Source organism: Puntigrus tetrazona, chromosome 4 (assembly GCF_018831695.1).
Source record: "Puntigrus tetrazona isolate hp1 chromosome 4, ASM1883169v1, whole genome shotgun sequence".
Lineage (NCBI taxonomy): Eukaryota > Metazoa > Chordata > Actinopteri > Cypriniformes > Cyprinidae > Puntigrus > Puntigrus tetrazona.
In genome coordinates, this window is record NC_056702.1 from 8,978,000 (window position 1) to 9,002,262 (window position 24,263).

Here is a 24,263-nt window from a genome sequence, read left to right on the forward strand (position 1 = left end):
TCACACAGCGTAGAAAGAAAGAGAAGAACACAAAACCAGCTAATCCTATGGACGTCCTTCACTGAAAGGTCGTCCACGGTGTTAAAAGGCCAGATGATTGGGGTAATTGAGCATTGTGTGCCAACTATTTAATTATCCGCACCGTTTAGGATGAGTTTGCGTGGGACATAGATGCCCTTTTGGGTCATCGGCTGACATTTTGGTGGGAGCTTTCGGCCGCACTAAGACGGTCGTAGTTGTGCTTCATGAACGAACGAACAGAGCAATAAGCGAAGAGCGGGCGGTGGAGAAACGTCTCTGTTTATGAGGACAGACTGAGCAACAACAGAACAGGGTTTCTGGAAAAATGGTCTCTAGATGAAGAGAACTGAAACGGCAGAAACCGCTTGCAGGTGACAGTCATTGCATTTACTCAGTCCTACACCTCGAAAACAGAATAACACAAGTCTATAAAATCATGCAGATGAAGTGTTTTGCTTGGTTTGGGGGTCATCGAGTGAGATTGAAGCCCGAGGGCTCAATTAACATTTGATTGGACTGGCTGAAGTTGTTCTTATCATTTGAGGGCAGAGTTGGCTTTCTAAAGGGAAATGAGGTTTGAAAACACAGGCTTTGTTAGTAAAAGGCAGTTTCGGATGAGAGATTTCTAGCTAAATTGGAGGTTTTTGCGAAAGAAACTTTCCGATTAGTTATTTTTTTAAAAGTATAAAATCAGGTTTAGTGATCGTTTAGGAGACTCTCCGTTATGTATAAGAATATAATTTGCTTCAGTTGTAATTAAAATCACCAGCTAGAGAAATATTACTCAAACCGTTCAATTTCTTAAGGGTTAGCTGTGTCCCGCGTTTCGGTGAAGGCAATTTTTAAAATGTCAAAAACGCGATCTTCCTCCTCCTGAGCTTTATTACGTTTAATCAAAACTAATTCATCACAGCAAATAATAATATAAAATCATAGTTGGCAGATTTCTGTAATAGCACAGAAACGAACGACGAAGAATAAAGAAGGAAAGATGAGAGAGGAGAGGCCTGTCTATGTTGATCTGGCACAAGGGAACACTACGGTCCAGATGCAGGCTTCTGGTCCTTCTGGCGACTTCCTCTCTGATTACATGGGTACGGTCATGGCGGCTGTTGGGCACGTAGGTCCGAGGTCACATGTTTTTGTTGTTGTCATGGTGATGGCACTGGCTGCAAGCAGGTGGATCCAGGAAGGGAAGCTCCTGCTCTGTGCTGTGGAGTCGGAGCACTCTAGAGTTCAGATCCACACAGCACTGTAACAGAGAGTCATGTGTGAATCCGGTGTGTTACAGGAAGTCTGTCTGGATGAATAGATCAACCATGTACACGTTAGCAGCAGCTTGTAAACACCCTAACAACCAACACCTTAGTAACTGCCAATCACCCAGATAGATCACCCATGCAACTGCTTAGCAACCTCTCTGTCTCTTCTCTATCTCTCTCTCTCTCTCTCTCTCTCTCTCTCTCTCTCTCTCTCTCTCTCTCTCTCTATCTCTCCATCTCTATCTCTCCTTCTCTATCTCTCCTTCTCTGTCTCTCTCCATCTCTCTATCTCTCTCTCTCTCTCTCTCTCTCTCCATCTCTATCTCTCTATCTCTCTCCTCTCTCTCTCTCTCTCTCTCTCTCTCTATCTCTCCATCTCTATCTCTCTATCTCTCTCCTCTTTCTCTCTCTCTCTCACTCTATCTCTATCTCTCTCTCTCTCTCTCTCTCTTCTCTCTATCTCTCTATCTCTATCTCTCTATTTATGATTTTTGATAAGACATTTGAGCAAGGACGTTTCAAGACACCGTAACTACGGCAACACTAGAACTGAGAACAGAGTAAATTCAGTTTTGACTTATTTGATAACATTTTTCTCACTTCTCTGAATCTGATGTGTGTCACAGGACGGATCATAGTCTTAAAGACAGATTTCGGTCGTCTAGTGTTGAAAAAGAGTGTATTGTGCCTTTAAACACAATTGTTGGTTGGCATGATTTATCGCTGTAACAGTCTGCGGAGCATTTATATATTACAGGTAAGCAGAGTCCCTGAAACATATTCTACTGTTTGTTATCTCTACGTAGGCCTGCACTAGTTTCATGGATCCTTGCATACATTATCTTTCCTCCTGACAAGAATAGCAATTTGCATATACTTGTTCAGATACTATCTTCGCACTTTCGTTCTCTCTCTCATCCCCTCACGCTATCATTTTTTAAAAAGGATTTTCTCTTCTGTTAATAGCGTTTAGCTTCCTCCTCGTAACTCATGTAAACCTCAAAGGGGAATTTTTCCCCCTGGCATTTGAAATAATCTGAAACCACATTCAGACCTGATTCAATATTTAGATATATGCTCAAAAATAACTCCCCCATCATGTACAAACGCACTTAGTGTCAGAACCCATCTAACATAGCCTCAGAACCTCTTTGCTGCTTGTTTCATAATTCAATTTACTTCATGTTATCATATGTCTATAATGGTTTGAATACACTTCAAGCCACTTTTGGTAACGATCAAATCATATAAGTCACTTTTAATCAAATAAGTCTAATCAATGTAAATAAACGTAAATGTCTTTGAAACCGGAAATTAAAGCATGATTATAAATTAGACAATTAAACCTATGAATATAAAAACGCAATTTGCATTTATTAAGTCTAATTTATATGTATGAAGATGCGATATAGATCAGGGCTTTTCAGACTGGGGGCAGAAGAGTTAGAAAAAAGTATTAATTATAAAAAACGTAATATTTAATATTGTAAATTATTATTCATTAATAATAACAGACATTTGCATTGAAAGGCCGTTTGAAAATCAGTTTATGCCACTCTCAGCCAATATGAGACTGTGGATATTTCACACAAATATTATAATATTTGTATTTATATTGTAAAGTATATATACTGTGAAAAGTGTATAATACTATATAGCACATAAAAGCAAAATATACTCAAGGGAACCATAATTGTTAAGATCCAGTGGCGTTAAAAAGTTTAAAAACATCTGATCCAGGTGACCAACACAATTTGAGGCAAGTAGCAAGACTTATCCATGCATTTTAAGCTCAAACTGAAAATGCAAAGCTTTCGAAAGCCAAAGACTTGTAGGATAGAAACCATGCATTACAGGACTCTGAAAATGAGGCTAAATAAATGCAGGGCTTACTTTGAGATCCAGCAGAGTCTGTAGACCCAGACGCACCTCAAATGTGGCGTCCTCTGTGAACAGACAGGAGATGAGACAAAAGACAGAATATGAATCCCCTTTAGGCATAATTTTATTCTTTCTCTAATTAGTAGAGCACATAAGGAGGCTTGATTTAAAAAAAAACTGTCGTCATTAGTAGCTTCATAATATATCTGTATGCAATGCATGCCGGAAACATAGGCGCATTGGGCCCAGGTCATGTACTCGTCTGTTATGTAATTCCTCTGTGTTGCATCTCTTTGTCCGAGCAATCCCAGACTGCTGTCTGAATCGGAAAAGGTCAGTGGCTCAGTCTGAAAGCTGAATGCAAATACAAGCTGAAGAAATGTATACAAATACCCTTTTTTTACACTCTCATAGGACTTTTCTGTTTGCATTGAACTTATATTTAGACATGACTGGTTGAAACCGGTTCTGTGAATACCAAACAGTCAAAGCTATTCAACATTGTGTAAGCATTGTACGTGCATGTTGTTTTGAACAGTGTTTTTAAAAGCAATCGGCAGTGCGATGTCAGAAGTGACTAGAGAAACTTTGAAGTCTGACCTATGACCTGGGCTGTGCATTGCACTCTTTCTCTGCCCAGCTGCAGGTGCATTGACTTCACTGTCTCCACCGTGGAAGCACTGAGCGGGAGCTTGTCATGAGCTTTGTCTTCCAGGTTGGTTTTCAGTCTGCAGAAATATAAGGGCTTAAGATGAGCATTTATTTGAAATAGAAATCATTTGTAACATTGTAGTATTAATTGTAGTGTCGTGAAACGCTTAATTGTGATTAATCCACAATAAAAGTTTTTGTGTGTGTACTGTGTGTGTTTATTATGCATATATAAATACATGCACATGCGTATATATGTGTGTGTGTATGTATATATGTGTGTGTGTGTGTGTGTGTGTGTGTGTATGTATATATGTGTGTGTGTGTGTATATATGTATTCCAATATTAGAGTTATTTTAAATAGATTTTAAATATGTCCCAATATTACTGTCTTTAATGCATTTTTAATCAAATAAATGCACCCATTGTGATCATAAGTCTTTTTAATTAAATAAAAAAGTGAATTTAATAAAGGTTTTTTAGTTGGCGTACTTATGGGTAAAAAATATTTAACATTTTCCCTGCATAACAACAAAAAATCATTTAGAAAAATAGGCCCATAAAATCCTGATTGAACTGTTTAGTGTGTGTGTGTGTGTGTGTGTGTGTGTGTGTGTGTGTGTGTGTGTGTGTGTGCGTGTGCGTGTGCGTGTGCGCGTGCGCGCGTGTGTGTGTGTGTGTGTGTGTGTGTGTGTGTGTGTAGAGTACACTTACCCAAGTCGTCTGCAGCATGTTTTAGAGATGTGGTTGTATTGGCACCCTGTGTTTATGGATAACATCACTTCTGCATCTCCGCACTGCAAAATAAACATTTGGTCTTTACTCAGATGAATCCTCAGATAAAAATCTTTTCTTTTTTTTCCCCTCATGATGCCTTTTCCACACCTTTCATGTGACAGTCATTTTAAATTCTAACAACATAGCACAGTCTGCCAGCTAGTTTCACACAGATGACAAGCTGACACACTACAGTATGTTAATATTACACAGATATAAGCTTTTGGTCTGTTATATAGACAGTGGCAGGTTTTGATTTTGCATTGTCTGACAGTATCAGGATTGATAGTTTAATACCGTCTCGGGATAATAGTTCTTGTTAATAATGGGCCCTCGCCGTCAAAGGTGCTTCTGATGTTTCGCTCGAGCGAGCTTTATTCTCAGTCTGTCCTTTCACCTGAGATTCCATCAGCGCTTGCAGAATTCAGAGCTCGTCGGGCGAATAATGACCCCGTGCTTTTGCAGCCTTTGCTCTTTGGAAGCTCTGAGTGCCCGTTCACGCTGCTTGCTTGACATTTATGTGTAAATAATTTGTTGGGTATTAGCAGAATCAGTGGATTGTTTTTTAACTCGTTAGCCATCAGCTTGTCTTCTGATGGATCACGTCACATGTTTGGGGTCGTAGCGCATGAACTTTGGTGTAAACAGTGACCGCAGTAGCTGACTCCAGCTGTTAATAGGTTATATTTGTGACATTTTGTCGTAGGCAATGAATTTGAACTTTTTTATTTTTTATTCCAATTTTATTCTTTCCAATTTTAGCAGCAATAACAAGTAATTGTTTTCTGTGTGGCTTTCAGTCTCTCTCATTGTTTTGAAGGAATTTTTGGCCCACTCTTCTTTGTAACATTGCTCCGGTCTTTCGGCCGTTCTGTTGTAGATTTGCTGGTGTGCTCGAGATCGTTGTCCTGTTGCGTGACCCGTTCTTGGCCAAGCCTCGCATTTGGCTCTAGAATACTTTATTATACAGAAGATTTTAGGGTCAACCCCGTGACTGTGAGCTCCCAGGTCCTGCGGCTACGAAGCAGGCCCAAAGTCGTCAGCCGTCCACCAACGGGTGTTTGTGCTGATATGCTCTTTAGGTGTTCACGAATTATGGCCAGACATCTCCAATTTGGTCTAGTTAGTTCACAGGACATTGTTCTAGAAGACCTAGCAGTCAGGACTTTGCTCAGAGGCCTGATTGTTAACTGAGGCTTGTGGAGCTTGCGGTGAAGTTCTTGGGTCGTCCGCCATTTCTCTGCGCATTACTTGGGGTGAATTTGCTGGGATGTCCACTCCTGGCAGGATTCGTGTCTGGTTTGAATGCCTTTCACTTGTGGATAGTATACCTCAATGTAGAACGATGGACTTTTAAAAAAAAAAAAATTGTTTGGAAATGGCCATATATCTCTTCTCAGGTAACAGTTGCTCTGCTAAGATCAATGACAGCAAACTGCTAAAAACCATGGCATTCAATAGTGTCCTAATTTTCAATCACAATTGCCTGTAAAAACAATGATGTACAATATTTAAATTGGCTTTTTGTCTTTGCAAATATGTATGATTAAAAATATATATATATATATATATATATATATATATATATATATTTAATTATATATATAATTATATAAAAGTTTCTTTCTAGATATCTTTATATTGTGTATATATATATATTTAATATAAACAAAAACAAACACCTAGTTGTTGTAATCTAATATAATATGCATGTATAAATTGAACTTTAAATTTTGATAATGTAATAATTATAATAATGGCATCCTTAAGTAAATGTGAATTAAGATAAATATGGCCATTAGCAAAAATATTTAATGTTTATCTAGAATTAAGTATTTCAGAGAGTTGTACAATGATAATACAATGTATTTAATATTTATTTACCAATACATTATTTGTTGCATAATAATAATAGTAACAATAATATATAAAACAATATAAGTGTTAACATTAGTCTCTAGTTAATTAGTGTCGTGGGAGCCTGGAAGGAAGCCTTTAGATGAGATATTCTAAGGGATTTGGAACCTGTTTGTGGCATATGGTCTCTCAGCATGCATGAGGACTTAAAGACAATATGGCTCCACCTACACACAGCTAAAGGGCTGTCAGGCTTTGGTTTTGCTCTTTGCCTGTTTTCTAACGGCGCGTTTAATGAGCGAGGGATGAGGTCTGCGTCAGCGCCGTTCTACCGCTCAAGATTAATAAGTGGATGAGAGCTTCGTTGCACCCTCTTTGAGTTTCCTGTCACTCAAGGTGAGCTGTCACCCCCGCAACTTTCCTACCACATGAAGGGTGGGATGCACCAGAGCGTCAGTCTTTGGGGCCGTTAAGCCCCTCTCGCACATTGTTCCGGCCCCACTTGTATGTTCCGCGCGCAGTTGCACAAACACGGAGGTTTCCTTGCATTGTTTCGCACTTGTTCCTTCCTCTGCTGGGTTTTAGCGCTGTGCTGCAAGGGTTTTTGTTGCAGTGCAAGACGCCTTAAATGAAACGCGTCCACATGAACACATTGAGGTGGCAAAGCCCCAGATGACACAGACTCTCAGTCAAGTCCCTGTCAGATTCATTCTAGCTGTGACTGTGACTTCTTTCTCAGTACCTTGTACCTTGTCGGGATATAAAAATAAAAGACAAATGTAAATTTGCCTCATCCGGTGCAAGATGTAGACGGGACCGGATTTAGAGAAATTTAACATTACATCGCTTGCTCACCAATAAATCCTCTCCAGTGAATGGGTGCCGTCGGAATAATAGTTCTGATAAAGGCAACACAATAATTCACACGACTCCAGTCCATCAGTGAACATCTACTGAAGTGTTTGTAGCAAACAAATTCATCATTAAGATGATTTTTATGGGTTTTTATGGATTAGGGACTGCCAATTTGGACAGCCATAATTCAATTATAAACATACAGAAAGATGTTAACTGATGTCGCCTGAATTTCTTGTTGGATATTTGTGGTGTTTTTATTATTTGTTTGGACTCATTCTGACGGCACCCATTCACTTTCAACTGAAAAAAAATGCAGTGTTTATTATATGAACCTAAGAGTATTGGTAGACTTAGGTAGGTTACTCAGTCTGTCAGATAGTTAGCAGACACACTGCTAATACTCTAATTATCTATCAACAGCTGTCTAATGGGTACCATTAAAAAAAAAAAAAAGCAAATTTGTCATGATGCACATTCATCTGACCTGATATCTGACCTTATGGCTGTTTGTGAAAAACTTAAAAACTTACTCTCTTACAAGTGGCTTTAAGTAACAAGTAAAACTGAAAGACATAAGACTTATAATGCATTATAACTATGAGAAATATAATCCATTGTAACTTAAGTGGATGAATCATGTTGTAATCTTAAAAGCTATAATCACACACACACACACACACACACACACACACACATATACCCTCATAATGTTTCCAGACATCCTGTCTTGAATGTTTTTGGGGTTTTTTTGTTTTCATTTAAATTGCAGAATAAATCTGAAACGAGCTCCTGCTGAAACACTCTCCTGACGCGATAAAAACAGTCGAGCTCTGTGATCTACTCCTTTTACGAGCGGTCTCGTGTCTTCATTTGATTGCAGCCATCACGTATCTGTGTGTATGGGTGCACCGGTGTGTGTGCGATACGTTTATAATGATGGCAGCTCTGCGCGCATGACTTCTCTGCCTCAAAGTGAGACTTATCTTTCCAGAAGAGGAGGCATGAACCACCACGGTGGATGTGCAGCGGAAAACGCTGCCCCACTTATCTGGCGCTTCATTATCGAAGCTTTAATTAGATGCTGATGGTTTCTTTCCGTCTTACGGCTCACCTATGATAACACCACTGCATGTGTATTCCAGAGCATGCAGTTCATTGGAAACTCAGATGACAATCTTTCACTCGTTTAACTTCATTTTGAGCCTTTCACACAGCTTTTACTTCATTATGGCTAAATATGGGTTTTGTGTAGTCCTGCTAATTTAATGTCTTTTCTTCTCACCTAAATTAATAATACTATTCAATAGCATTCCATTTTTAACGCTAGGAAATCACTTTATTTTTACACATTTATTAATTTATGTTGGTTAATGTTAATAAAAATCTACTATTATTTATTTATATTTGTTCATCGCGCAACTTGAAATGTTAGAGAACTGTTATTTTAAAACATAATAAATGTAAATATAAACATAATTATTTTAAAACAAATTTTAGGTTGAATAAACTACAGTCACGTGTTCATAATCACTTCAAATGAAATTCTGCTAACTGTTAATTTTACCTAATTATTAATTTGCTGTGATCTGGACAAGCTAACCTTGCTTCACATTCGGTAACTTATTTTCTAGCTGACATGTGTAGGCTCAGGAAATTAGCCGCTGTCTGGTTCACACCCAACCCTGTGGTTTAATCCACTTTAATTTAAGGTCTATTTTTATCGCGCTCAATCACGGCGTGAATGGAGAGTGATGGAGACGGGTCTCGCAAGATGGCCGATTTTGATGAGGTTCATTTTGGTCCAGTTAAACAGAGAACGCTGAAAATGGATGGATCTGGAAAACCCTGAAACATCAGGGACATTCAAAATAGTTATTTCCTGAAGTAATGATTTAAAAAAAAAAAAATTATAACTCAAATTTTAACTCAACAACCGTTTATTGAAGACGTTGAATTTGAAAGAACGTAAAAATGTATTTAAAATAATTTTAATTTAAATTAATAAAATAATTTTTTTCTTTTTTGCTATTTAGAAAAACCTCAAATAAATTAATGAATACCTAAAAATAGTAAACTTTGAACAGCTGGATTTATTTATTATAAATTTATTATCCACTCTTATTCCTATCAAATACAATTGAAAAGTAATGTGAAAAGTAATGCATAATAATGTTTTTTGCTTAGCAAACACAAAACTAATTGGCTAAATATGACAGGCTAAATAATATCACAATGTTTCAAAAGATTTCTGCTTTAAATAAATGCAGTTCTTTTTAAACTTTCTTTGAAACCCGATAGACCCGTAAATATAGTAGTTTCCACATATCTGTTAATTGTTTTCAACTTTGGAATTGTGTTTTATTTATTGATGTATTTAGAGGTGCAAACCAACATATTAGCATGATTTCTGAAGGACAATGAATAGAGTGCTGACTGCTGAAAATATAAAGAACAATTTTACAACAACTCTATGTATAATTCTATAGCATTTGGTTATTTTAAATGAAGATTCACATATTACCGATTTTGCTGTATTTTGGATCAAATAGATGCCTTGGTTCAGCATGAAGGACTTCTTTCCGAAACGCATCTCATCAGCCTGTGTTTTTAATGCTCCTCGTGTCTTACGCTAAAGTTGCCGAAGCTTTGAAAATGATAGTTCGGATCGACGTTATATCACCATGCGGTGAGTCACTTGCACTCGGTTGCATCATCTGTATTGTAAACTTGGCATGAGGTGCTTCGCTGATTTGGGCTTTTTAGATGCGTGCTGGCCCTCTAAAACCCTCTCAAACCCGAGCGCCGAGAACAATCGGCCGAGAGGAAAATAAAAGCGTGAGTCATAGGGAGCCCGAGCTGGCGTTTTGTCATTACGGGCAAGCTGTTATCGCTTCTATTATGGGCACAGACAGCCGAGAAAGGCTGAAAGGAGCTCAGCTCATCAGTGAGGATGCCTACCTTACACTGGACCACTAGAGCTGAGAGGCTGGATGCTCTCTCGTCCTCTTTGAGGGCTTTCTTCCTCTCCTCTTCCGTCTTATTTTTCTGCTTGGGCTCCGTCTTTCCGCCCGCATCGCTGCTGTCCCCTTCGTCTTCATCATCCTCGTCCTCGTCAGACCTCAGGCTCTTTTCGCTCTCCTCTGGAGACTCCCTCTCCTCTGTAGAGTCATCCACCGTGCTCTCGCTCCTCTCCTCCGGCTCGCCGCCCTCTTTGCTGTCTGCCAGGGGCGAGCGGACGTGAGACGGGACGTCCCGGGCCTCTCCACGCAAACGGGGAATGTTGCCCTCCAGGAGGCGGCGCTGGACGATGCTGTGGGGTTGCTGTGTGGGGCATAGAGATAGGAAATGATGTCAGTCGTCGCCATGGCTGTGTTCGAAATAGTTTGTATGTTTTGTATGTATGTACACTTGGGAACAACTGGATTTGGCAAATACTGTATCCCACAATGCAATGCACTAGACTTCAGTTTAAATCTAAGTGATGTCAGTCTGCTTTTGTTCACTCGATATTCGACACCGGGTTTATTTATTTATTTGTTTGTTGCGTTCAGTCCACTTTGGTTTCAAATATTGATTAGATCAAATTAAATTTACATTTAACTTCATTTAGTTTATTTAATTTTAAAGGATGTAATAAAATAGTATAATATAAAATATAAAATTAAATGTAAGTAAATTAGGAAAATCTTTAAACGTAAAAGATTCACAATATGAATATTAAATCAAGTTTTAATAACACATTAAATTAAAACAGAGAATATATGCACAATTAAATTAAATTCAAACATGAGTATTTGCAGTAAAAATATAAAATTACATTTTTTAAATGATAAATTAAATGATAAAATGTGTACAGTATGTTTAAAATATAATAAACTATAATAATAAGTTTTAAAATTTAATAAACATGAAGTTCAATTTAAATATGGTATGTGTCTAATATAATAATAATTGATGACAAAGCTTTAAAATATTTTACATATATAATATGCACAGTATAAAGATTACATTGGGTTTTTAATATTAAATTAAATATTAAAATAAATTGTTGTTTTATAACAACACCCCATGTTTAGTTTTTTTTTTTTTTTTTTCTTGTCAAATCTACTGAAGAAAATTAAGAAAGCAATTTTAATCAGTGAGATAACAGTGGAGCAATTTTGTTGAATATTATTAGGCCAAGCACTTTAAAGATTCATTTGAATTGTTTTTCCTGTTACGTTGCTGCAGTTTGGAAACCTTTGGGAAATAAAACATGTTCATGGATGTTTTATCAGTCGGTTTTTTCATCATTGCAGAGTTCGGCGTTTAACAAGTGAAGTAAACAGAGAGTCACCGAGTGCTGAAATGAACGCCATTAACAATCACGACGGCGCCAGAATGACTCCCGTCACTTTAATTACTGCTCAGATCTGTGTGTCTGCTTCGGCCAAGAACATTGTTCGTTCCCCAAAGACGTCATTAACTTCCAGCATGTTTTCTAGTGTGGAAAGTCAACCGTCTTTGAGCAGTTGCGCAATTTTCAGTCTCCTCTGAGAGACGCGTTTTATAAGCACCGGTGTAGCACTAAAAGTAAACTACTCAAATAACATTTCTCATAACTTCTTTGGGATTTAGGTGACGTGGAGAAGAAAAGAAACTGATGCCTTTATTGCATTTTTTGGCCTTGTGATGTGGTTTTATTATTTTTGCTGTATTTCTTTTGGCTATAGGTAGCATAATATGTCCGGTTTATTTGAGAAACAAATCCTGCAGATGGCTCTTTATGACAGATAAGTGAATATTAGATACAGAAGGCAACCTGTGCAGCCGTACACAGTGGAGGTGCTGTGTTACTGTCTTATATGATTGTTTATTCCTATAAATTCATTCAACTACATCTGTCATTTCAACAGCAAGGCGACCCGAGGAGACCAGATCTGCAATTTGATCTGCTTTTAAACTTTCTCTGCCTCTCTGATAATACAATTATCAAGACCTCTTGAAAGCACAGCTCTCGAGAGTCTCAAAGGGGAAGCTGAAAATACACAGAGAAACCTAGATCTCTTTCACTTCCTTTCTATCCCATCGCTTTCATCTGCTGCGTGTAGTGCTGTTCTTTGTTAAGTCAAAGCAAATGGTCATCCTGTTCAAAAATTCAGCTGTGTTTTGGAAAGCAGTAAATAAATATATTTTTAAAATAGAAAAAAATGTTTAACCAAATTTGGCGTAATATACATGTAAAAAAATTATAATAAATAATTAAAAATAATAATAGAAATATATTTAATTAAAATATTTATGATATAACATTTAATATTAGTATTAAATGTTAGGCTATATTAAATTAATACATAAAAAATGTAATTATGAAAAATGTAAATACTGCATTAAATTAGTTATTAAATTCCATATTAAATTAATAAATGTCATATGAAAACAATGTCTATATAAAACATATGTATATAAAAATTATTATATTATGCATATATATATATATATATATATATATATATATATATTTTGCAAAAACAGGTTTTTGAAATACAGAGTTTTGAAAATTGTTAAAAACAGTTACCTATTTTTGCAGGTGAATTCTTCATATATATATAATATAAAAAAATGGTTTCGTGGCACACAAACTAAACACAGATAACATGAGAAAAATGTATCTTCATTCTTAGATTTACAAATAGCTTGAGAAAAGTTTATCTTCAATATTAGTTTTGTTTGTTTTTTTTTTTTTACATTTTTGCTAGATATAAAATTCAAATATTATTTAAAAAGCTGTAAATTTAAATTTTTTTATGTTTTGTTATTTTGTCTCAAGTTTTTGGTGGTCAGACAAAGATAAGAGCATCGCAACAAAAATAAATAAATGGATGTAAATAAAGTCTGTCATAAACACTATGACTGTGCCAGCTCACCAAAACATTATCACTCCGTGTTTTCACCAGCCGCACGAGAACACTATCGATCCTCTGCTGCGGGCTTTGATGGCGTGTAATAGCATTGTTGTAATAGACTTTTGTGTATTGATTGAAAAAGAGTTGTTCACGTGTCCTCCAGCCGAATCCCACGCCACAGTACGAGTTCTGTACCTTCTGGCTTCTTGCTATAAGATCAACCTTTGAGGCAATACATTTCTCAAAAGATATGTCTTCAAGACTTTTTTTATCTTCTTCCGTCAAATGAAAAGTCAAGGTTGCAGCAATCTGATTTCTAATTCATTGAGTCTGGACAAAAAGTCCAACGCTTTGTTATTTTTTCCAATAATTCTGAGCTACGTGAAACTTCACTACTTTGACATGAAGTCAAAGGCTGAGGCGGCATCGCAAAGCTCATTTTATCCCAGCGTAATAAGTTGACCTCCACAAGAGCCCTTACGTTCCTGTTGACACCCTCTTACGAAATGAGAAAAACCATCCAGCTGTGACTTGCTGTGATAATGCTACAGATCTTTCATTGCAGCTCTACATCCAAATGCAGCTCAATTAGGCTCTTATAATTGAGTTTATTACATTGCCCCTGTGCCTTACAGCTAATCTAGTTTTCTGCTCACTCGGATGGCCGTCGGTGAAGTGGGTTGATATGGCCGTTTGCTGGTTTGTATTGATCAGGCTCTCAGTTTGCTTGCGTGCAGAGTAAAGTCTGGAGAAAGCACCAAAAAAAATACACGCTGAGTTTTGACCTCGACCCAAAATGCACCGTTTAGGACACTGACCTGGCAGTTGGCCGCAATCGGGGTAAGATCGTGCATGTCTAAAAGTGAAACAAAGCCATTGTTTGATGACGTCGTTTAGCCTAAAAAAACATCCGCTCCGCATCGCTTTCTGGCCGCTTCATAAATGAATCTCTGACGGTGGAAATGGAAAATGAATGCAGTGGCCATAAGTGAACACGAAATGTTTTATTTGTTGTATTGTAATACAGTTCAATTCCACGGCGACGCTTTACAGTAAGGCTCAACAGTAACGTATTTAACTACTTTCGTTAAAATGAACGAATGAGCAGTGCTTGTAAACCATTTTATTAATCTTAGTTCATGTTCATTTCAGCATTGTTGTGCTTGTTAACATTAGTTAATGCGCTGCGAACTAACATTAATTAACAGTAAATGACTTTCTTTAAATGTATTAATGTGAGTTAATAAAAAATAGCGCAATAAATGTAATGCTCATTGTTCATTTATGTATTAAAAACAAAAACACCTTATTGTAAAGTGCTACCAATTCCACCAACCATTATTGAACTTTGTTTTTGATCTAAATTGGACTTATAATATTTGTAGGTCTCTGTAAGAATATCATCTGTAATCTCTTTCACTTATTCGTCCATGGTCTAAGGAAGAGGCTACAGAATACTTTGATTTGAAGTAGACCCAATGCTGCTCATTACGATCCTCAGTGTTTGTGTCAGCCTCGTGCCATTAGCTGATTTCCCCTCGAACCATGAGGTTCATTGTGCTTTAATGACCATCATTACAACACTCTTCTTTTTAATGAGGCATGTGTCCATGCATGGGTACGTGTGTAAATACACAGTCGGGATCATTCATATTCAGAGCGCTTGGGACGGATTTCGCAAAAGTGAGGATGGATGGACGATGGAGGCTCTTGAGACCTCGGGACTCTTCTGATTCAGAGCATTAAGGAAAGCCCACCTGTAAGAGTCCACCTTTCCTTGCTTTGCATTACATGTGCAAAACTAGTATCACTAATCAATATTATTAGCCATAAATGCCATAATATATATGCAGATATATATATATATATATATATATATATATATATATATATATATATATATAGAATATATATATATAGCAGATATATACTTTATAAAAGGCTTACAAACTTTTTTTTTAGGGAACCAGGCAGCTTCTTGACTGCATTACGTCACCGTATCCCTTCACCAAATGATTTCTATGATTTCAGAGGTCTTACAGCAAAATACCCAAAACCCACAATGACTCTGGCCAAGCGAAGGAGGTGACAACACCGCTGAAGAAAATAAACGTAAAGTTTCACTATTTTGGCCTTTTGAGAGATGCATAGACTTAATTTACATGCTCTCTCTTTCTCTCTCTATCACACACACACACACACACACACACACACACACACACTCATAACTTAAGCTATTAACTGCATTAATCTGCTATCAACAGTTCAAGCCTCCGTTACTAGGTCTAAAGTGACGTGTTGGAATTAACAACAGTGGCGCTGGATGAGATGCGGCAGAAATAATCCTACTCTCAATAGCATTCTAAGTACAAAAACTGGACAAATGCCTTGAAGTATATCATCTATCATATATATTAATAGCAGACTGAAGCTGTATTATTTGAATCATCATATTAAATGTTCACAATATATTTTCCTTATTCATGTTTCTCTTTATGTGGGTTGACTCACAGAGCGGAGCAGATTGATTTTGACAGAATTGATCATAGCATTATGTTCCTCTGTCTCTTTTGCCCCATTTCCTGAGAGAGCTGACTGTCACTACAGCCACTGAGTCATGTTGCCCTGACAGAGAGACGCTCTTGTGTTCTTCTGATGCTTGTAGGTTTGAAACGATCGGTGACCTTGTGCTGCATCACATTATATAAAGTCATTGACACACCAGATAAAAAAGATCTAAAATAAAACTAGTCAGGACATAGAAATAATAAGTCTCTTATACTGTCAAGGTAATGTAAGGTTGACGTAACAATACGGTTATGAAACATTACGCTTACAAGAGCAGTTTTTTGCAATGCGACTGCATTATTCTTGTATGATGACTTCTTCATTTTAAAGTCAAATATGCAATGGACAAATTATAATCATATGCAAATGCGCCCTCTAAATCTATTCAGTCGCACTACAAGAAGTATTTAAAAGTCCATTTTAATTTCTGGATGCTGCGAGGGCTTGAATGAATGATTCATGATTCATTTGTGTAGTTCTGTGAATTAGACGCATATTATTTCTAATTCAGGGCCGATTGTCGTCCCTGGTCTGCTCCAGAAAAAAATCTATGGCCGACCCGTCAGAGCTGATCGTTGTGTTTTTTAGAAAGCATGTTTGGTCTAGTACAGCATGTCTAAAACTACTGAACTGCGCATAAATAGAGGTCTGTGGGACTCGTGAGTCATGTCACTTACATGAGGATTATTGTTTTATTAGCTGTTTGACCTCGGCTCGACGGCACCCATTTACCCAAAGAGCATTGATTGTTGAGCGAGTGTTGCAATTCTGCATTTCTCCAAATCTGTTATCGTGTAGAAATATTTATATTTTGGATGAGTAAAATTTCCTTTCAAAAAATTCTCCTATCACTTTTCTATAATCTGCAATGATGTAAATTCTTATTCCTGTATTGAAGGAAAGTAGAATGTGCATTACAGAATTTTTTATTATCATTATCATTTTATTAACGATAATGAAATGAGGAACCTCACAGAACTATAAGACATCATTTTAATGTTATTCATTACATTTATCCATATTCATTATAGTCATTATGCCAGTTGTTTATGTGATGGAATATGTATTGATATTACCTGAATCCATTGAATATTTTGGCAATAAAAAAGGTACCATATAAATGGTTTTCCTCTGGCGACGACTACTTTTGATTGAATGCCTACAAACAGTCCTATTATGGAAAGGATTGAGGGAAATGAAGCAAAACACTTCATTCTTTACGGTTTTATATAGGATATTGTCATCAAAGAATGCAATGAGGATGTAGAACGCAGCGTAATGAGCACAAATGTAATTGTCAATGTTGCAAAGCGCTAAGCAAAAATCGTTTTTAAATGCTTGTTTTATTCTCTGAGGTAAAATGTGACCTGGCCATGATTTAGGCCTTTGCCCAAAAAGAACTTTCTCTCTTTCGCTCTCTTTGTGTGATTATCAGCTAATAGCTAATTATCAGACTGCAACAGGCTCCTCTTTCTCGTTCAGAGAGTCATGTGACCTGCCTAATGGCTGCTCTCCCCTCCTGATCTCCCGCCCCAGCACAACATGCACAGCCAGCTGCTCTCTCTCTCTCTCTGTTTGCCTTAACCCTTTCCCTTTCCCTTGCCTTCTGTGAAGCTATTGTACAGCTGTTTATCCCTCCCCCCCCGACACAGGTAGTATTTTTAGCGTGTCTCCTGAAGGAACATTTTGTATCTCAGCTTCTGTCTATCCCCAAGAGATGGAGAAGAAGGATGGAGGTGAGGGGAAAAAAGACTCAGGCATTCATCAAGTAACCCTAATAATTAGCGTTAATGTTTCAATGAGGCCTCCAAAGGGGATATAGTCGGGACACGAAGCTCTCATTATTTAATTTTACACTATTTTGTATCAATGGTAGGTAAGGTATAATGCTTGAACATACAGCATGATTATGCTGTTTATGTTTATTTTTCAATATTGAACTGATAACTGTACATTTTCTTGCTTATGACATGGCTTCTTACCAAATGAATAAAAAATATTGATTATTTAGGTTATTATGCAAAAATAAAACTTGACTGTAGAATGTTGACCAATCAGAGTCAAGTACTCTAGAGCACTGTGTAATAACAGACATGAATTTACTTGATTAGTAAGTGCACTAGACATTGCACTTCATAATAGATTGGAGCAGTGGTGCTGCCCGTTGGGATGCGTGCAAAAATGTACCATAACAAATATGCTTCCAGCAACTCGTGATGTAAAGACTCACCTTTTTTCTTTTAAGTGAATTAAAACCCTAACGTTTGATCATTTTAGTCCGATTCCCAAACTAATTACTTTTAACCAGTTTTGTCTGATTCGCAAATGAATGACTCTTAGGAACTGATTCTTTTTTCGTGAATCAGAAGTATTTATTTTGATCTGTGTAGTATGACTCCAAAACAAATGACTCATATGAGCTGATTCTTTTTAGTGAATCAAAAACATTCAGAGTGACCAGTTTAGTCGGGTTCCCAAACTAATACCTCTTAGGAAACAATTTATTTTGTTGAGTCAAAAGCATTCAACATAACCAGTTGATTCACCAAACTATCGACTCTTTTAGGAGCCATTTCCACAGTGAATCGAATACACAGTATGACCATGACTCTCCTAAACTGTCCACTGGATCGCAGTGCTTTATTGAATCAACATCTGACTCACTATGTTGTTTGTATTTGGCCATTTTTATATATTTTTTCATATTTGTTTTATTGTAGGAATATATATACAGATTCTACAGAAAAACTGAAATGTAACAGGCATGCAGGCTCTGAGTCACATGCTAAAACTCTTTTACACACATTCAGTCATTGTCTACCCACATCATTTCTTTGAATGGTGAGAATTGTGCAGCCTTGGACTAATTCAACAAATAGCGGCAGCATACGCAGCGCAAAGTGCATTAGGATCCCAGTGTAAGGAAGATAGGCTTCTCTCTTTTTCTTTATCCACTGCGCATGAGTGCTGATCTGACTGTGCCCTTTTCATGCTCGCTGCTTTGCTCTCTGCATTCACGGCAAGAGAGAACAAGGGAGTAGAGAGAGAGAGAAGAAGGGGTTGCAAAAGGCCTAAGGGCCAAAGAGCTGAAAAACAAACCTACGGTTACGTAACGAGAACAGTTTCACGTGACGCTCGTGAGTTAATGAGAGCAGCAAACCAGGGGGGCTTGGGAACACTTCTACTATCGTTGCCCTCGCATGTTCACACACTTCATATTTCATTAGCAATTTTATAGAATGTGACTCCGAAATAGACCCAGTGGCAGTTGCTTTGATACAGTTCGGTGCTTTGACACAGTATGTATTGTATAGAAATAAAAGTGACTTTACTTGACATACCTGCCATTGAGATAAGTGGGTATGAAATGGCATTTTACAGGTATATATAGACTTCTTCGGTCTGGACTCTATTCATATGCAATACATATTTAACTGGACTTTGTTTGTGAGTTGGTTCAAGCTTCTCTATTTTTCTCTATCTAAACCAACCTGGTCTCATAAATATTATGTACCTTGGTGCGCTTTATGTGCGACCCTGCTTCTCCACAGAGCAATGTTAAGAAATGCAGAACTGCTAATAAATCAATGCAGCCATGTCATTAATGCTTTTGTGCAACCTGTGTTGTAAATAAAAATGAGTGATTGATTTCAACTTGAACCGTGGTCACACGTGATTCGAACCGGAGCTCCTCGTCTCTCAAGTACATCTCTGTCCTCCGTGAGCTACTGAACAAACCCATAGATACGAAACTGTTTGATGCTAACGTTCGAAAGCATCATTTTTCAGATCTATTTCATATTATTATTGTTTTTTGAAGTCGCACGCTGAAACTGTAAATTTGGTACATATTTCATGTCTTGCTAAAAAGTGCACCCAGGTATGTTTATGCCTTGAGGACCAGGTTAAACATGCTGTAGGACATAATCTTCCTTTTGCCCTTAAGAGGTACACAGCCCACTGTAGAGTGCAACAAGACAGTACCATCTGTCTAACTGTCAGTAGGTATTTGTCTGCCCCTCTCGCCACGGCAGGACAAGCGTGACATATCTGTGCCATCGGAGAGCGTCAAGATTGAATCTACTGAATAATTGCTTATGACAGCTTCACAAAGCAGGCAGGAGACAGCGAAAAAAGAACTGTTTTGTTCTTGCTGCTTTTATTTATTTATTTTTTTTACGTAACGCAAGCCAGATGGCGATTCGAAAAACAGCTGCACGAACAGCACAGCGCAAAAACAAAGTGTGACATTATTTGAGCGTTGGAATTGGTTTGTTAAGACGGACCACTCCGCCGCCTGTGACAGCCGGTTATCTTTAGCTCACACTTTTTAGAGGCTCTGACATCGTAAGCTGCGCACACAAGCTTCGGCTCTTCCCTGCTGTGCACGGAGATCATTTAAATGCATTCTCTAATCATAGGCGCACACATGCAAACACGCGCGTGCGCACTGATGTTCTGGGGGTTTCTTGGAGCGCGCCCTGGGAGTTTGGGTATGTGCCATCTAATCAGAGTAGTGGCTGGAGATGAGAGCGGGACAGTTATTATACTGAAGAGACAGAACCGGTACAATTCAATGACTGTTAATGAGGGAGAGGGTGTCAGTAATTGAACAGAACATTTGCTCTTGGTTTATTATTGGCAAATTGTTAGGTAGTTCAAATTGACTTGCCTACATTGTGGCGCCGCTGAGACTTAATAAAAGGACTAACACGAAAAAGGTGCTTTTAAGTATATGGATTAGAGGTAAGATATTATAATTATTTTGCCACGAGGTAAACCATTATGTGTGTCCACCCGTATTTCTCTCTAAGCTTCTGATGACTTAAAAGTATGTGGGGGGAAAAAGCTAGAGAGCTTAAGCTGTGAGAAATCTTCTGTGGAAATACGCGGCTCTTATTAATTCATGAGAGGATTAATTTGTGCACCGTTATGGAGATTTCAACTCCATTTCCGCTCAGAAGCTCATAGAGGACATATATTATTATTTTTCGTTCTTGCTTATGTTACCTCAACAAAAAAAAGTTCAATAATAATAAATGTCTAGATAACATTATTTATTAGTAATTCTAACAATTAGTAGCCCTCGATTTCAATCAGTAGTAAGAGCAGTGGACATGGTCAGTCACTTTTCCTGCAGGGAAAAATCTTACACCAGTAGGTGGCGATAAGTGACGTCTTAATGAAACCTTACTTGAGTCTAAAAATGTGTGAGATGTTTCAGAGTGGCTGAAAACAGTATGTGAAAATAATTTGACCGAATGTGTAGTATTCCCAGAAGAGTCGGTGAAAAGTATGCTCATGACCTACTGCTTCTAGCGAGATCCTGGAGTACGTCTATAATGGAGACTTTACTATCCAATGAGGCCATGAAAGAGGAGTCATGAATGACAATGCTGATGTAGTCAATGACAACATGTCTGGATTTTATTCATGCTAGACTCTTTCGGTAATATATAGAAGAAAGTTCTTTGTCAAATGTCGTACCACAGAAAGCATGAGATTTCAAGTGCAGTTGTTGACTCAACTGATTTGTTTATATTCACTGATTCGTTTAGGAAAGAATCAAGCAATGTCCTAACGGGTCGCTGAATTATTAATAGAAATAGTTTGTGACTTCACAAACATCAACACCCTCATAAATAAATGACTTACTTTCACATAAAAATGTCAAAAAGGTTTTTCAAAGAGGTAGATTTCTGGTGTAGCGGTAATTATTATAATTAGTTAGATTCAACCACAAAAGAAGTCAATGGGAGGTCCTCACCGTGATATAAACCATGACGTGTGTACGTGTGTGTGTGTGTCTGTGTGAGAAAGTGTGTGACTCTGATCTAGCAGCATGGAGGGGAAGCTGAATACCGGATCTACTGATGTGTCAGAAACATTCACTGCCATGCCTGGAGCGCTAAATAATGCATCACGTCAGCATTGCGTGATGGGATGCAGACACATTTGAAACGGCTTACTGATCTGCATACATGTAAAACTGCAAGCATGCATGCTTTCGCATATTCACAGTAAACTGCCGACTGCCTCAACCATTTTGTGGTTAAACAAAAGAGCCACTCACCAGGTCTTTGGAGGTTCCCAGCCTCTTCAGCCCATCCAGAGGCAGAAGATCGGCAGAGTCCTTGTGCGTGAACTGGGTGGCCTGTTTCAGTCTCCTCTGCTGATGCATGATGGCTTTGTCCCTCATCTCTAACTCCTTCTTGCCCTCACTCATGGTTTTCGCGGCTAATATGCTAAATAAACAGAGCTACCCCACTAAAACGGGCTCTACTGAAGCTTATAGTGGCACCGCACTGACGGGTGACAGCCAGTAAGACTCTGACCCTCGTATACACTCCCCCTAAAGCACACGCGCACTTGAACGCATGCAGGCGTTCAGTTGAGGGATCAAAAATGGCCAATTTCCCTCTGGATGGCAACTTCTAACCAACCATAAGTTGGAATTACTCCGCTTAAGTCCCTTATAGTAGCTTGTAATCTCTCCTGTAGCAGGTGATCCTGATAATCTTCTCCTGTCGATTGACAGCTGTCAGTCCAGTGCAGCGATTGGTGCGGTTGTCATGGTGAAGAGAGTGCGATTGTTGAGAGCTTTGGTCGGTCTGCGTCCCAGAGATGTTCACTCTGTCCTTGCAGCGCCGCAGAGGCGATCTGTCCTCTCCTGTTTCCCTCTCGTTCTCGTTCTCTCCTCCCCTCCTCTTTCTATCTCAACCTCCCCCCTTTCTTTCTCCACCTACCTCTCTTTCGCACTCTCCCATGCTTTCTCTTCGTCTTGCTCTCTCTGTATCATACGTTTTCTTTCTCTAGGTAACATTAATTAGCCTTGAATGACGAAGGCTCGTTTGAAATACTGTTTATCCTTCAACTTCGGTCTTCTCTTTCTAACTTACACGCTTGTAATAGAAGTTCATTTGGAAACCTACTCAGAGTGCAAAAATAGAGTTATATATAGTTCTCCAAAATAGGCTGCAGTTATTGAATTTACACAGTATAAAAGATATATTGTTTGATGTTCAGAAAATAACTGTTAATACATTTTAAAATGAGTGATGGTACAGCTGATTTTTCAGTAGTCACTTTATATCAGTATATAGATCGCACACCTTTAGTCTACAAATTAATTCCTTAATTATTTATCTAAATATACAGTAGCAAAATGTCTTTACTGTCAATAAGAGTGTATGTTACCTTCATTACGGACCTTTTGCGGTATTCATTATTTATTCATTTATTTTTTAAAGCACTGTAAAAACCTTTAGTCCACCATTCATTTACTGATTGATTGATACAGCTACAAAATATTTTTACTGTCAATTTTGAGTGTGTATATTACAGACATTTATTACATTTATTACCTTTTCCACCATGCATTTATATATATATATATATATATATATATATATATATATATATATATATATATAATTTTTTATTTATTTATTTATTTATTATTTATTTTAGTTATTTATTCTATATCAAAACAGCTATATGTATATTCTATACTTATATCAAAACAGCTATATGAAGCCACATTAAGAGTTGTGAGGCCCATCATTATAACAGAGCAGATGTCATTGAGGTAGAACAAGCTGTTTCTGCTGCATTTCTTCGGGACCTGTGATTCGTCAGAGAGTTAGCGCTCCACAGCAGCGACACATTAAAGGCAATGCTCATTTCTTGGGCTCTGATTTGCTAGAGATGTTATCGGCGGGCCACATGGTGAGGAGAAAATCAGTAAAAGACACACTCTCCTCACTCAACCCCCAATTCCCAACCAGTACAAATCACGCTGCTGGCTATTTGAAAAGAGGTCACTGTAATACAGAAGAATTGCTACTCTCTGCAGCCTGTTTTTATCTGGGTGCTCGATATATACTGCCCGTGTTTTAGATGTGTTTGTATTGGTATTATTTATATTCTTGAGGGGTTTAGTATGTAAATATTCTGTTCGCATGAATGTGTGTTATGTGCATTTGTTATGAAAAACAGAACTGTGTATGTGCTTGTGTGGTGAAAATATATATTGTTTGTTACTTTAAGTTGCAGTGCCACCAAGTGGCTGTGTTATTATTACTACATATATGTAAGAACAACCAGGAAGAACCAAGGCCGGTTTGGTAGAGCAGATGATTTTGATATTTTGCCTCCAGGTAGAAACAAACAATTTTTCAGAATTAAATGTAGCCACCCCACAACTTCCCTGTAGTGTGTGTGTGTGTATATATATATATATATACACACATATATACACAGACGTGGACAAAATTGTTGGTACCCTTTGGTCAATGAAAGAAAAACTCACAATGGTCACAGAAATAACTTTAATCTGACAAAAGTAATAATAAATAAAATTCTATAAATGTTAAACAATGAAAGTCAGACATTGTTTTTCAACCATGCTTCAACAGAATTATTAAAAAAATAAACTCCTGAAACAGACCTGGACAAAAATGATGGTACCCCAACTTAATATTTTGTTGCTATTTAACCTTT

General features: G+C 37.7%; 1 protein-coding gene across 2 annotated transcripts in view; it reads right to left on the reverse strand.

The window, feature by feature from the left end:
- nrip2 (nuclear receptor interacting protein 2) overlaps positions 1-22,459 on the reverse strand; it is a 22,581-nt gene extending 122 nt beyond the window's left edge. The window contains exons 1-6 of one of the 2 annotated variants that reach the window (XM_043237537.1): positions 21,835-22,458; positions 10,267-10,629; positions 4,531-4,613; positions 3,765-3,892; positions 3,177-3,229; positions 1-1,273 (exon numbers count right to left, since the gene is read on the reverse strand). The exon at positions 1-1,273 is cut by the window's left edge and continues 122 nt beyond it. In XM_043237537.1, coding sequence (XP_043093472.1) covers positions 1,154-1,273; positions 3,177-3,229; positions 3,765-3,892; positions 4,531-4,613; positions 10,267-10,629; positions 21,835-21,987 — 900 coding nt within the window. In that variant the 5' untranslated portion in view covers positions 21,988-22,458 and the 3' untranslated portion in view covers positions 1-1,153. Of the gene's footprint in view, positions 1,322-3,176; positions 3,230-3,764; positions 3,893-4,530; positions 4,614-10,266; positions 10,630-21,834 lie in introns of both variants that reach the window. The other variant, XM_043237538.1, reaches the window with a different exon arrangement.
- Positions 22,460-24,263: the final 1,804 nt, after the last annotated feature.